The 14,569-nt window shown below is 31.8% G+C and overlaps 1 protein-coding gene across 3 annotated transcripts; it reads left to right on the top strand.

Moving 5' to 3' along the window:
• Nucleotides 1-4,539: 4,539 nt before the first annotated feature.
• On the top strand, nucleotides 4,540-14,497 carry LOC131602035 (linoleate 13S-lipoxygenase 2-1, chloroplastic-like). Of its 3 annotated transcripts, none has more exons than XM_058873980.1 (9): nucleotides 4,540-4,680; nucleotides 5,264-7,248; nucleotides 10,380-10,648; nucleotides 10,735-10,972; nucleotides 11,066-11,380; nucleotides 11,463-11,548; nucleotides 11,623-11,733; nucleotides 11,851-12,152; nucleotides 12,235-14,497. In XM_058873980.1, exons 2-9 carry the CDS (start codon nucleotides 6,915-6,917, stop codon nucleotides 12,401-12,403), a joined length of 1,824 nt encoding a protein of 607 aa, XP_058729963.1. In that variant the 5' UTR covers nucleotides 4,540-4,680; nucleotides 5,264-6,914; the 3' UTR covers nucleotides 12,404-14,497. The 3 variants fall into 3 exon arrangements, with proteins under 3 accessions (XP_058729963.1, XP_058729964.1, XP_058729965.1); XM_058873981.1 differs by having other exon boundaries at nucleotides 4,557-5,553; nucleotides 5,635-7,248; XM_058873982.1 differs by lacking the exon at nucleotides 4,540-4,680 and having other exon boundaries at nucleotides 7,112-7,248; nucleotides 8,021-10,648.
• Nucleotides 14,498-14,569: the final 72 nt, after the last annotated feature.

Genomic DNA, 14,569 nt, shown 5'->3' with positions numbered 1-14,569 from the left:
TAAATCGTGAAATTATTGGCAAGTACCATAACACTTTAGCATAAGGATGCTTTCTACTAACATTGTCAGTCATTGTCATCACCATTGTTGATTTTCAGCTTGTAATGCAACACACCATATTTAAGACATTGATACAAGTCTTCATACTCTTTCCTATATAATATGAAATCATTAGGGCAAGCATGTATTTTGATATACTCTAAAACCATTGGACACAATATCTTCTTGGCCTCATAGCAACGATATGACAATTTGTTATCTTCTGGTAACATTTGCTTTAGCAAATCAAGTAATTTCGTGAAACTTTTATCCGACCATCCATTTTTTACCTTCAGATTAAACAATTTCTGCAGCGCCAACAATCGTGTAAAACTTGTACACCCCTTATATAAAATGAGTGTCTATATCTCTACATAAAGTATTATAAATATGAGCATTCTCAAAAGAAGATTTCCGAATATCACTCTAGTCGATCATCCATATATTCATCTTCATCCACTCTTAGACTTTGTGACGCCCGACTTCCCTTTTTATCCATCTCACCATGGCACGTCCATATTATATAATTTTGACATATACCATCACAAAAAATGTGATGAAATATTTCTTCCTTTGTACCCTTATTAATATTCGCGCAAACAATACAAGGACAATAAAAGATACCATTATTGTTGGGAAGATTTTTATCAGCATATTCAAGGAATTCAATAACTCATTTCTCATAAACCAGACCTAATCTATCGACTTTCTTCCAACTACGATCCATAACAACTTATGAAATGTATACACGAATAATAATGTGAATGACACACCAAAATCTAATCCAAAAGCTAAAGCATATGCATATGTAAATCCAAATCTAAAGCGTGTGAAACATGTACTCTCATACTAACTTGAGCATATACAACATGAACGAAATATGAAGAAAGCAACATAAACCCAGAAAAGGAATGAAAACCGAAGATGAAGAGTACCGTACTTCGAAGCTGAAGAATCTTATCCACGTAAGGAATGAAAATGTTGAAGATTTGCGATTCAAATGAACGAAGAGGGTGAAGATTTGAGCTCCAAATGAATCTTACGCCACCACTGTCGTCTCTGGTTCGCTTGTTCGCCTAGAGCGTTTTATGAAAGAAATGTAGAATAAGTTTTGTTTTAATTTATCAGTAAACCCTTTAATCGCGGTTGGAAAACGCAACCGTAGTGAAAATTTAAGTCCTCTAACAACGATTGATTGAGTCCTCCATTGTTAAATTATTTTCAATTTGTTTTAAATAATGGATTTAAGTGACACACGCTTAATATACTCTACAAAATGAAAAAAAGTAGTTGCTGGGAATCGAAGCTTGCTACACATAATTTGTTACCAATGTTTTTTAGAACAATCGTCATTAAATTACTGTTTATAAATTCAGATATTCATTGGGCGCAAAAAATTTAACCTATTACAACAGTGTATATGAATCAGTTGCAACCTTGGTAATGTTGTTTGCGTGTTTTGTAGTAGTGTGCCAATCCAGAAACTCATACACTTTAATTTTTTAGTAGAACAATGAAATATCAACCTTCACTCGATAATCATGTTTGCTTTGTCGATTCCCCCGATTAACCCCTTCCTCATAGGGTTCTTCTTCTTCAAAATTCAAATCTTCAGCATGATTATTTCCACCCCTTGGAACCCTAACCGGTTCTTCTCTCATGCCTCTTCATTAATTGTTGTTGTTGTTGGCGTTGTTCATTTGATTTTATAAAGTCGTCATTTATTCAGTTAAAGCAGTTAGAGCCGCGATAATTCCCTCAAGATCTACTTTAGTCACTGGTTGATCTGCCATGGTTGTCAAGCTACGAAAAGAATAGTAGAAACCTAATCTAATACCACCTGACGCATTCGAAATGCAAGGAATATCAAGCGCTAAACCTAGAAAAAACTTAAGTTTGCAAGCGACAAACTTGTAAAATAAAGCTGAAATCCACCAGAAAGAAGGAAACTCTTAAATTTATTGTAATGAAAGATAATCCTCATGGTCATGCTAAAGGTATTTAAATACATAAAACAAAGAAATCCTAATGGGCTTTTAATCCAAAACAGAAATAAAGTAGAAAATTGTGGAAAATATTAAAAAGTTATTTAACTTGAAACAAATTCGGATGGCTTAAAAATCCTTTCTACATCAGTTAGAGAGAACAAAATTGTATATGCTCACAAACCAAAGATCTAACAATATGGAGACCATCAGTATGTTTGACTCTAGTCCTTTTTTATGTCGGAATAAAATAGAAAACTTAATTTATAAAATGGCTATAACTATTTATGTCACTTTGTTGCATATAGTTAAAGATATTGAATGTCTGTTCAACTTATATTGTGACATAATTCAGTACTATAATGTTTCAACGACATATTTTATAAAGTTTATTTTCTTATAGATTATTGTTGTTGGAGGATAGAACATATAAAGATAAACTTTATGCTACTTGCTAATCAAAGACCTAATGCATAAGATCTTTCATATGATTGTTGTCACTAAGGAAGTCTTATATTATTGAGAGTCTCTTTATTTATATTCTATAATTTTGTTTTGGTATCAATAAAAACTTTATAAGTACTGCAAAATGAAGTTCTCGACGTTATTATTGTTATAATCACTTCTGTATTGTTTTTGTAAATATTTAATTTGCAAATTCAGTTTGAACTCATAGCAGTTTCAATTGGACCAATTGAAAATAAATATAATTAAGAAATCATATTGAATGAAATTTTCATGTCTCTCATTCATATCGATCTATGTCATCAAGTATATTGATGTAGAATTCAAGTTGAGAAAGAATCACAAGCCAACGACGGCTCATTATTAGTCTCTCTTTGTATGTATTTTTGAATTATCAGCGTCATTGTTTAAATATTTGCCGCCCTGGATCGAGATATTCAAATAATCTTTAATAAATTAACATGTAAATCATAGTTTACAGGGTTAAATATGTTTGTGGTCCTCCTAAATATCTCATAATTCACTTTTAGTCCCTCGAAATATTTTCTTTAAAGAATAGTCCTCATAAATTTTTAATCCACACTTTTGATCCCTCCTACAACTTAGCGACAGAACTAACGACAATTTTAACGACTGTTTACTAATTAGCGACTGAACTAGCGATGATTTTAGCGACTATTTTAGTAGGAGGGACCAAAAGTATGGATAAAAATTTTTAGGAGGACCATTATTTAAAGGAAACGTTTTAAAAGACTAAAAGTGAAATATAAAATATTTAGGAGAACCACAAACATATTTAACCTTAATTTATATATCTCCATCATTGTTTTTCGCCATAGATAAAAAAAACTCAGTTCACCTAGTGTACTCTCTAAACTCTTAAAGATTAAGACAAATCCAAAAACTAATGTCATTAAGATAAAATTGATTAATGTTATATTTAAACAATGAAATTTTTTTTAATAGACCAACTTTTCGGATTTGATTCTAATCATATGTTTAAATTCTAGTTTAGAAGACTTTTTTTTTTTTACCACCTAACATAAAAGAACTTGATAGTATCTATTTCATCCTATTTCCGACTGACTTATACATACATTAACTGTCTCTTATATTAAGGAAGGGATATTAAAGTAATTTTATTATAATTGAATTAATGTCTTTATCGCTCTTTATCTTCACACATGACAATACAATAGTAGTACTAATAATTGGGTTCAAATCTTGAACATAAGACGTACGGTAGAGCCTGTATAGCTTGGACAGATGGTTGAAAATTCTTGGATAGACTCACTCGTAAGGACAATAATTCTTTAGAAAAAAATAGAGAAAGAATAAAAGAAAGAAAAAAAAAAGAGAAAAAAAAATGAAGTATTTTTAAGTAAAATGGATTTATGATTTTGGCTATGTGTGCTTTGAATGGAATTAAAATCTCTAATTGCCACAGAGAAAAAAACACAACAGCTAGCATTAAAACAGTAATTGTAAAGTTGGTAGATGAGTGTGAAATAAATTTCATGATTTTATTTGCAATTGTTTTTTCTATAATTCAACTAATTAACCTTATGTATTTTCGAAGTAATTTTAAATTCTCTTAGATTTTGTTTGAGAAGTTGGAGAGTTAGGGAATGGAGGGCTTTAAGAAGGGAGTTTATATATATAAAAAAAAAAATTTAAAGGTGCATTTGATCTCATTTTCTTTTTTAAAACATATCCTGTTTTATTGTTAGAATTGAAAAAAAAAGTTTAGGAATTTTTTTTTTTGCTTTTTTTATAAAAAAATATAATTTATTTACCTTAGGATTTTTTTATTTATAAAAAATAATTTTTAGAATTTTTTATTTTTGGTTATTCTAAAAGAAACATTTTTTATTTTAAAAATATTTTTAAAACAATTAATTAAATAATTTAAAGTGATTTTTAATTTCAATTTGGTTAACTGAATTGCTTATAATATTTGGTTCAGTTTACGAACAATTTAAATTGCTCATGTTTTTTTTAATCAATGCAATTCAGTTTGGATATATAATTAAACTACCCATATTTTTTATACACCTCTTTATTAAAGTACATGCGATGTGGTAAGAGTGTTAACAAAGATACAACTGTACGTGGATGACAAAACTTCCTCTTGAAGAAAAGCATATAAATGGGTGAATTCACACTTGAGAGAGATGCTTTTCATACAAGTGTGAGTTATAAGTTTCACATTACTTTAAAAAGTGAAGATTGAACAATATATAAGTGAAATAACCCATAAATCTAATACTTTAAGGTTTGAGGTTAAGATGTTGCGTCTAACTGGTCTAACTAATTTTATGTAATTGTTCAAAGTCGAATGTGATGTTTTTTTAAAATTCTTTTTAATAGCAAAGTCCAAAGCATTGATTGTCAGGCCCTCTCATGACCTATAAAAAATATGGGGATTACTTTTGGCACCCCTGGTGGTGCTTATGCACCCTTGAGAATAACCAAAAGTGTCCATATATTTTGAAGATGCATTTTCAGACGCATCGCATTCACACTCCATTCATTTGTAAGTGAATCACACCCTCATTTTTCCAAAAATGAATATGGAGATGCATCTTTGTGACTAATATCACCAGACCCTCCCCTTTATCATTTCTATAAAAAATGGAAGTGCACTTCTTATTTTGTCTAAATAATAAATTTCAGAAATACGGAAGTGCACTTCCGCATTTTGTCTGTATTATTTGATTTTGATGTCTTTCATCTGAGTTTGATTGTTTCTTCTTTGTCTGTTTTATTTATAGGTAAAATGGGTGACAACCAAGAACGATTAATGCATTGTAGAGTGTCATAGCATGCATCTGTTTAAAAGGAGAGAGCTCGACACTCACGAACACTCATTGGTGCTAGTTCATTTGATACATAAGTGTCTCCTGCTACTGCCTCGGAAGCCCCACCAATCCAAGTTGATGCACTTACTATTGATGTTGTCGTACCTAAGGGTGTTCATGAGGAAATCGGAGGAGGCCCATATGACCCTTCACTACTACCTCTGTATGAAAACTATGTTGTTAGGCATGTGTGAGACAAAGAGGTAAAATTTATTAGTATTTATTCCTTAAAACACATGTGTTACAATATTCAAACTTTATGACAATGATGTATTTTTTCATAGTACCATGATGTTTTAAAATGCATCAACCATGGTAGGAAGGTTGTGAGGCTGCAACGTCCTAAGGAGCAATAATTTAATAATGCCATGCAACTATCTAGGCTGCAAGATTTACACATGACCAATTATGTTGTTATTAACCATGGTATGATGTTATCTTTCATTAAGAGATGTCACTTAGAGATGTCATATTTTCATCTTACGCATGGTGACAAGTCCATCAAACTGGATGATGTGTTATCTCTACTACATCTTAACTTATATTGTGTCATTTCGTATTCGGTATAGCATTAGCAGCCTATTTTAACTTATATTATGTAACACCGTTATCTCATTTCATTTGCCTCTAAACTAAAAACAATTCACATTCCAAAATTTTAAAGTGGTAGGTGTGTGAATTCTTTCACTTAAAATTATTTAAGTCTCCACATTTTAAATCAATATGAGACTTTGTCAGACAACTTATATTTGTTATTCTCAACACTTCCCTCAAATGTGAGTCTAATCACAATGCTCTCCTTTAAACGGAAGTATTTTACACTTGTACCGCCATTGATACTTTTCAACGGATCACCTCATATCCAATAAAAAATTTCGATACAAATGAGTCGATCCCTTCACTTGAACCAACAACTCATAATATACTAACTATTGAGTCATCATTGAAGTTTTTTTATGAACAATACACTTTTATGAGAGACACACCACATATTCACTCAAAATCTTAAAGTAATAGACATGTGGATTGTCTCACTTATAATAACCCAAATCTCTATATTTCAGACTTCTTTACACAACTCACACTTGCTATTCTAAAAAAACTGATATAATTTTTGTACATCTCAGCAACATTTGGTTAATTCAATCGAGCATAAGAATTAACTACAACTTACCTATAAATTATAGTTTAAATATCTATTAAATTGAATTCACCATAATTTCTTCATATATTTAACGAGATATGGCCAAAACTGTAAAGTTAAAGGTGTGCTTCTATCATTGTCCTTTTTAAAATATTTTGTCTCTTCTTGAATGTTTTGATTCGAGTCCTCTCCTGTATTCTTTCTTTTTCTTCTATGTTTTTTGCGTGTTGCAAAAAAATAGTATAAACAACTTATACACGTGAAAAATGTAGTTATATTTGATATTTTATAAATAAAAACTTTATATAATTTTACCTAGTACCTAGATTCATTGTATTATAAATATGTCTAACATGGGATAAGGTATTTCCACACCATATTGTCGCATAGATTCCATCACAAAGAATCAAAACAGAAAACATGCTAATGCAACAAACTTATTGGAGGCCAAATAGCGTGATCTTGCAAAAGCCATGCCTCCATAGATGTTTTCAGGTTGGGTTGTCAAGGCCATTGTTGACAAAGAAAAAGAAAGAGAGGAAATTTAAGAATGAGTGCATGAAAATCAAAGCTGTGGCTGTGAGTGAAGAAGCAATAGAAAGAAAATCAGTTGAAGTGAAAGCTATAGTGACTGTTAAGCCAGTGGTTGAAGGGGTTCTCTCAAACGTGGGACTACAAAGAGGTCTTGATAAAATAAGTGATTTGATGGGTAAATCAATTCTCTTGGAGCTTGTTAGCTCTGAGCTAGATCCAAGTAAGTCATTTTTAAATTATAAATATGACCTAAAGAAATCATTTAAAAGTGGAAGGAAATTTTGTAAAAATAAAAAAAAATTCATTTTAAAATTAAGAAAGCAAAAAAACTTATTAATTTTATAAAGATAAAAATATATATTTAATCTTGAAATCAATATATGTTTAAGTTCATGCTAAATTTTAGTTACATAATTGTTGTGATATTATTTATGACATTGCTGAAACTTTGCTGAAAATTTTTTAAACATTATATTTATGAGTTTATGAGTGTATTTTCCACATTTTCTTTTGTATTTTATTATACTATTATTTTTTTAAATAATACTTTTTATTTATATTCTATTTTTTCAAACAAATTATAAGTTGTTTTTAATCCATACGAAACATAGAAATGATTTATGTTGGATTATGAAATAATTTTACTATCAAATATAAAAATTGACATTTGAAATTAGAAGATTGAGGAGGGATTTGAAGACTTAACAAATTAAACACAAGAATATCAACAAAACATTTCAATACACATAAATTAACATGTTTTACACTTTAAAACTAATTTGTAACAAGACTAAAATAAATTTTGTTGGAGAAGAAACAAAAGGTAAAAATATATGAATACTAGAGAAGAGAATTTTAACACGAAGAAAGCACCCATATCATATCAGAACGACGGTAGAGAGAAATAGTGGTGACGGACAACGAAAATAGTAGTTTGGTGAAAGCAAGTTTTTGTAACTTATAGTTTCTACTTTCTATGTTTTGGAATTCAGCTTTAGATGCATTTTTGCTGAAAGGAAGGAAACATAAACAAAGATGGAGAATGGTTAGACTGATACAAAATTTGGACTTAATAATAGGTGAAATAATATATGACAAAATGCATTTTTTGTTCCCGTATGTTAACCTCGGGGTTTATTTTGGTCCTTAACTTCAAAAAAATTCATATTGGTCTCATAACTCTTCAAAAGATATCATGTTGGTACTTTTCGTCTAATTAGCGAATGAAAAATTCAAAAATCAGTCGCTAAATCAGTCGCTAATATGACAAAAAAGACTAAAATGATACCTTTTGAAGATGCAAGGGAATATGGAACTTTTTGAAGTTAAGGGACCAAAAATTGTATTTTGCTATAAAATATTGGGTTAAATAAGTTTTTGGTCCCTATAAATATTGCAGTTTTCATTTTTAGTCCCTCCCTGCCTTTAGACAACGGTTTTTACAAAAAAACCGTTGCCAAAACCAGCTAAGACCGTTGCCAAAATCCAAGAGGGACTAAAAATGAAACTGCAATATTCATAGGGACCAAAAACTTATTTAACCCTAAAATATTTATATAGTAATTATAGCTATTGGTTCGGTCCACCGATTTGACAATTCCTAAAAACTAAAACCGAGAATCAAACCAAACCACATCGGTTTTCATTGGTTCGGTTCGATTTTAGAACCGAACAAAAATAATCATTTTTTTCAGTTTGGTATGAATTGTCTGTTTAATTGGTTTATTTTATCCGCTTACATTTTTAGTCCCTCCCTGCCTTTAAGCAACGGTTTTTACAAAAAAACCGTTGCCAAAATCCAGGAGGGACTAAAAATGAAACTGCAATATTTATAGGGACCAAAAAATTATTTAACCCTAAAATATTTATACAGTGATTATAGCTATTGGTTCGGTTCACCGATTTGACAATTCCTAAAAATTAAAACCGAGAATCAAACCACATCGGTTTTCATTGGTTCGATTCGATTTTAAAACCGAACAAAAATAATCATTTTTTTTTCAGTTTGGTATGAATTGTCTGTTTAATTGGTTTTTTTTTATCCGCTTACATCGCTAAGTAATGTTAAACTCTTCCTCAACCCAAATATTCAATAAATAAAAGTTGAAGAGTTCAATCGTTTAACTCTCATAAGGTTAGAAGGTTAGAATGGAAGTCACACATCAGGAAGTGGGGTCGTCATCAGACTAGCAAGGGACGTTCCCTAGAAATGATAAGCGTATAAGTAATCGGTTTGAGATGTGAGGGCTACCCATGGATAAGTGTTTGTTCTCTAAAAAGGGGTCATCCCACCTTTCAACAACTTTGAAGTTGCATATCTTAATTACTTAGGAATTTTTTCCCTTCCTGTTTCGCCCTATAAATTGTCCTTATGTATAAATAGTGCGTGAAGGCTTTTAAGCATTGGCGTGAGTATAAGAACATCTCACCTAAGTTAGTGTTATTCTTCTAATTGTTATACTATTTTGAGCCGGCAAAAGTCCCAAAAAGAGGGAAATACAATTGCACGGAGATCCAACCTAAAAAGCACCTTCAGGGAATAGTGAGGTATTAGGTAGAAACGTAACAGAAGGTCGAACACTTGATTTTATCTGTCTAAAGATTGTCGTCGTCAGATTTGATTAGACGATTCCCTGCATCTCACATTGTAGTATACAAGAAGAATTTAAACGTCTCCCATATATAAGCTTCACTACAAGTTGTTTGTAGGTATTAACTTAAACTCACTCACCTTATCACTTTTCGATCACCCCAGTAACATAAACTTTAAAGTGCTAACCTTGCAGATTCATCCCGTTCTGCTGGACCTGAAACACTGGCTGCGCATTATAGAAACTCATTTCTTGACATTTCTTCTCCACTTCTTTTCATTTCATCATACCAATTAAAATGCCAAATCAAGTTCAAATCTCGCCAATATAACTCATGTTAGATACAAATAAATACATCTTTAATAATACCGCATAAAAAAAATAGTGGGAAAAATATCCTTCAAAATTTTTTTTTCTATCCAATGATCAATTAATTTGTTTACATTTTCACCATTATTAATATTCTACACCAAATTGTTAGCAAAGCAACATATATTATCATATATCCTATTGCAGCCAACATTCATAATATCATGCCACCACAATGAATCATTGCTGCCTATGATAATTTCATGTCTATTTGTGATTTTTTAGCAAGGTAGGCCATACCTTAATGAGAGTAATTTGGGAAAAAAAATCAAATTATTTAACTTATTCTTCAAGTTAAAATCTCAACAAAACACAACTAAATTGACTAATTTATGCTTTAACTTAAATTCATGTCTATTTGTAATGTTTTCCTTTGTTTTGTTTCAAAAAGAGACAAAATTAGAGAAGAGAAGAATCAAAGGTTACGTTCGTTTGACGAATCGATCAGCACAAGAAGTAAAATATGAAGCTGAATTTGAAGTACCAGCAAATTTTGGAGAGATTGGTGCTATTCTTGTGGAAAATGAACATAGAAAGGAAATATTCATGAGAGAAATTGTTCTTGATGGATTTCTCACTGGTCCTGTTAAATTTTCTTGTGAATCTTGGGTTCGTTCCAAGTTTGACAACCCTACTAAGAGAGTGTTTTTTTCAAACAAGGTACCGAAATTCGTTAGTATTCCCTCCATGTGTTTGAAATGTGATGACTCAAATTAGAATATGATGTTTAATTGATTTTTGAACAGTCATATTTGCCTTCTGAAACACCAGAAGGATTGAAAATGTTAAGAGAAGGGGAACTGATAAGTTTACGAGGCAATGGACAAGGCGAACGCCAATGGTTTGATCGAATATATGACTATGATGTGTATAATGACCTTGGAGATCCTGACACCGATCCCAAACACAAGAGACCTGTTCTCGGTGGCAGTGAACATCCATATCCTAGACGTTGTAGAACCGGAAGACCTCGTTGTAATACTGGTATGTGTAACTAAAAGTTAACTGTCTAAAAATGCAGCAGTGTTGAAATTCGTATTTTTGCTTATATATATATATATATTTTTGCATGAACAGATCCATTGTCTGAGAAAAGAAGCAGCAGTGTCTACGTGCCTAGGGACGAATGCTTCTCTAGTGTAAAACAACTCGTAATTTCAGAAAATACCTTACAGTCTGTTTTCAATCCTCTTTTCTCGGGTTTGAAAACATCTGTAATTGACAAGAATCTTGGATTCCCTCTTTTCTCATCCATAGATGACCTTTTCAATGAAGGATATACCTTGCCTCCTCAAAAGGAGAAAGGATTTCTTAGGACTGTGTTGCTGCGGTTGGCCAGGCTTGTCAGTGATGCTACGGTTCTTCGTTTTCAGACTCCCGCCACAGTGGATAGTAAGATATGATTTGTATTCCTGAGAAAATGTGAAAGTTAGTTATACTAGTTAGTTATAATAACTTGGTTTGAATTTGGCAGAGGACAGATTCTTTTGGTTTAGAGATGAAGAATTTGGAAGACAGACTATAGCTGGTCTTAATCCTTGTTGCATCCAATTGGTTACGGTAAACTTCTAGCACAGGTTACTTATTTATTTTTTAAGAAAATCGAAACTCAACGATGATCATTGATAATGTAGGAATGGCCATTGAAAAGCAAACTTGACCCTAATATTTATGGTCCTGCGGAATCAGCAATAACTACGGAAATAATTGAACAACAAATCGGAGGACTCCTTACTGTTGAAGAGGTATGTTCTGAGTTTTAGGATCTTGTTTATATTCTTACATAACCATGCTAAATAAAATGTAGAAGATAAGAGATTTTATGATGCTAAAATTTTGCAATGTTAATAAACTCAATACAGGCCATAGAACAGAAGAAGTTGTTCATTCTAGACTACTATGATTTTTTCATGCCATTAGTAGAGGAAGTTAGAAAACTTGAAGGCACAACATTGTATGGCTCGAGGACTTTGTTCTTTCTAACACCCGATGGCGCATTAAGACCACTAGCAATTGAGCTAGCTCGGCCGCTGATGAATGGAAAGCCACAGTGGAGGCAAGTGTTCACACCTTCTTGGCACTCAACTGAAGTTTGGCTTTGGAGACTTGCCAAAACTCATGTCCTTGCTCATGATGCTGGCTTTCACCAACTTGTTAGTCACTGGTAAGAAACTATAAACTTTTTAAATATATATTAGGATTGTAAAGAGAAAATTATAGCTTAATTGATTTTCATATTTGTTCAGGTTGCGAACTCATTGTAGTACAGAACCATACATCATTGCAACAAACAGGCAACTCAGTGCAATGCATCCAATCTACAGATTATTACTTCCACATTTTAGATACACACTGGAAATCAATGCACTTGCACGTGAAAAGCTAATAAATGTCGATGGAATAATAGAGAGTTAAACTACCCATATTAAACTACCCATATTTTTTATACACCTCTTTATTAAAGTACATGCGATGTGGTAAGAGTGTTAACAAAGATACAACTGTACGTGGATGACAAAACTTCCTCTTGAAGAAAAGCATATAAATGGGTGAATTCACACTTGAGAGAGATGCTTTTCATACAAGTGTGAGTTATAAGTTTCACATTACTTTAAAAAGTGAAGATTGAACAATATATAAGTGAAATAACCCATAAATCTAATACTTTAAGGTTTGAGGTTAAGATGTTGCGTCTAACTGGTCTAACTAATTTTATGTAATTGTTCAAAGTCGAATGTGATGTTTTTTTAAAATTCTTTTTAATAGCAAAGTCCAAAGCATTGATTGTCAGGCCCTCTCATGACCTATAAAAAATATGGGGATTACTTTTGGCACCCCTGGTGGTGCTTATGCACCCTTGAGAATAACCAAAAGTGTCCATATATTTTGAAGATGCATTTTCAGACGCATCGCATTCACACTCCATTCATTTGTAAGTGAATCACACCCTCATTTTTCCAAAAATGAATATGGAGATGCATCTTTGTGACTAATATCACCAGACCCTCCCCTTTATCATTTCTATAAAAAATGGAAGTGCACTTCTTATTTTGTCTAAATAATAAATTTCAGAAATACGGAAGTGCACTTCCGCATTTTGTCTGTATTATTTGATTTTGATGTCTTTCATCTGAGTTTGATTGTTTCTTCTTTGTCTGTTTTATTTATAGGTAAAATGGGTGACAACCAAGAACGATTAATGCATTGTAGAGTGTCATAGCATGCATCTGTTTAAAAGGAGAGAGCTCGACACTCACGAACACTCATTGGTGCTAGTTCATTTGATACATAAGTGTCTCCTGCTACTGCCTCGGAAGCCCCACCAATCCAAGTTGATGCACTTACTATTGATGTTGTCGTACCTAAGGGTGTTCATGAGGAAATCGGAGGAGGCCCATATGACCCTTCACTACTACCTCTGTATGAAAACTATGTTGTTAGGCATGTGTGAGACAAAGAGGTAAAATTTATTAGTATTTATTCCTTAAAACACATGTGTTACAATATTCAAACTTTATGACAATGATGTATTTTTTCATAGTACCATGATGTTTTAAAATGCATCAACCATGGTAGGAAGGTTGTGAGGCTGCAACGTCCTAAGGAGCAATAATTTAATAATGCCATGCAACTATCTAGGCTGCAAGATTTACACATGACCAATTATGTTGTTATTAACCATGGTATGATGTTATCTTTCATTAAGAGATGTCACTTAGAGATGTCATATTTTCATCTTACGCATGGTGACAAGTCCATCAAACTGGATGATGTGTTATCTCTACTACATCTTAACTTATATTGTGTCATTTCGTATTCGGTATAGCATTAGCAGCCTATTTTAACTTATATTATGTAACACCGTTATCTCATTTCATTTGCCTCTAAACTAAAAACAATTCACATTCCAAAATTTTAAAGTGGTAGGTGTGTGAATTCTTTCACTTAAAATTATTTAAGTCTCCACATTTTAAATCAATATGAGACTTTGTCAGACAACTTATATTTGTTATTCTCAACACTTCCCTCAAATGTGAGTCTAATCACAATGCTCTCCTTTAAACGGAAGTATTTTACACTTGTACCGCCATTGATACTTTTCAACGGATCACCTCATATCCAATAAAAAATTTCGATACAAATGAGTCGATCCCTTCACTTGAACCAACAACTCATAATATACTAACTATTGAGTCATCATTGAAGTTTTTTTATGAACAATACACTTTTATGAGAGACACACCACATATTCACTCAAAATCTTAAAGTAATAGACATGTGGATTGTCTCACTTATAATAACCCAAATCTCTATATTTCAGACTTCTTTACACAACTCACACTTGCTATTCTAAAAAAACTGATATAATTTTTGTACATCTCAGCAACATTTGGTTAATTCAATCGAGCATAAGAATTAACTACAACTTACCTATAAATTATAGTTTAAATATCTATTAAATTGAATTCACCATAATTTCTTCATATATTTAACGAGATATGGCCAAAACTGTAAAGTTAAAGGTGTGCTTCTATCATTGTCCTTTTTAAAATATTTTGTCTCTTCTTGAATGTTTTGATT

The sequence above is a fragment of the Vicia villosa genome, linkage group LG5 (assembly GCF_029867415.1).
Source record: "Vicia villosa cultivar HV-30 ecotype Madison, WI linkage group LG5, Vvil1.0, whole genome shotgun sequence".
Taxonomy (NCBI): domain Eukaryota; kingdom Viridiplantae; phylum Streptophyta; class Magnoliopsida; order Fabales; family Fabaceae; genus Vicia; species Vicia villosa.
This window is presented reverse-complemented; position numbering and strand designations above follow the sequence as displayed.

Coding starts and splice junctions, on each gene's coding strand:
- LOC131602035 (XM_058873980.1), top strand. CDS start 6,915: ATGCTAATGCAACAAACTTATTGGAGGCCAAATAGCGTGATCTTGCAA. Junction 10,973..11,065: donor AAGACCTCGTTGTAATACTG/GTATGTGTAACT, acceptor TTGCATGAACAG/ATCCATTGTCTGAGAAAAGA. Junction 11,381..11,462: donor GACTCCCGCCACAGTGGATA/GTAAGATATGAT, acceptor TGAATTTGGCAG/AGGACAGATTCTTTTGGTTT.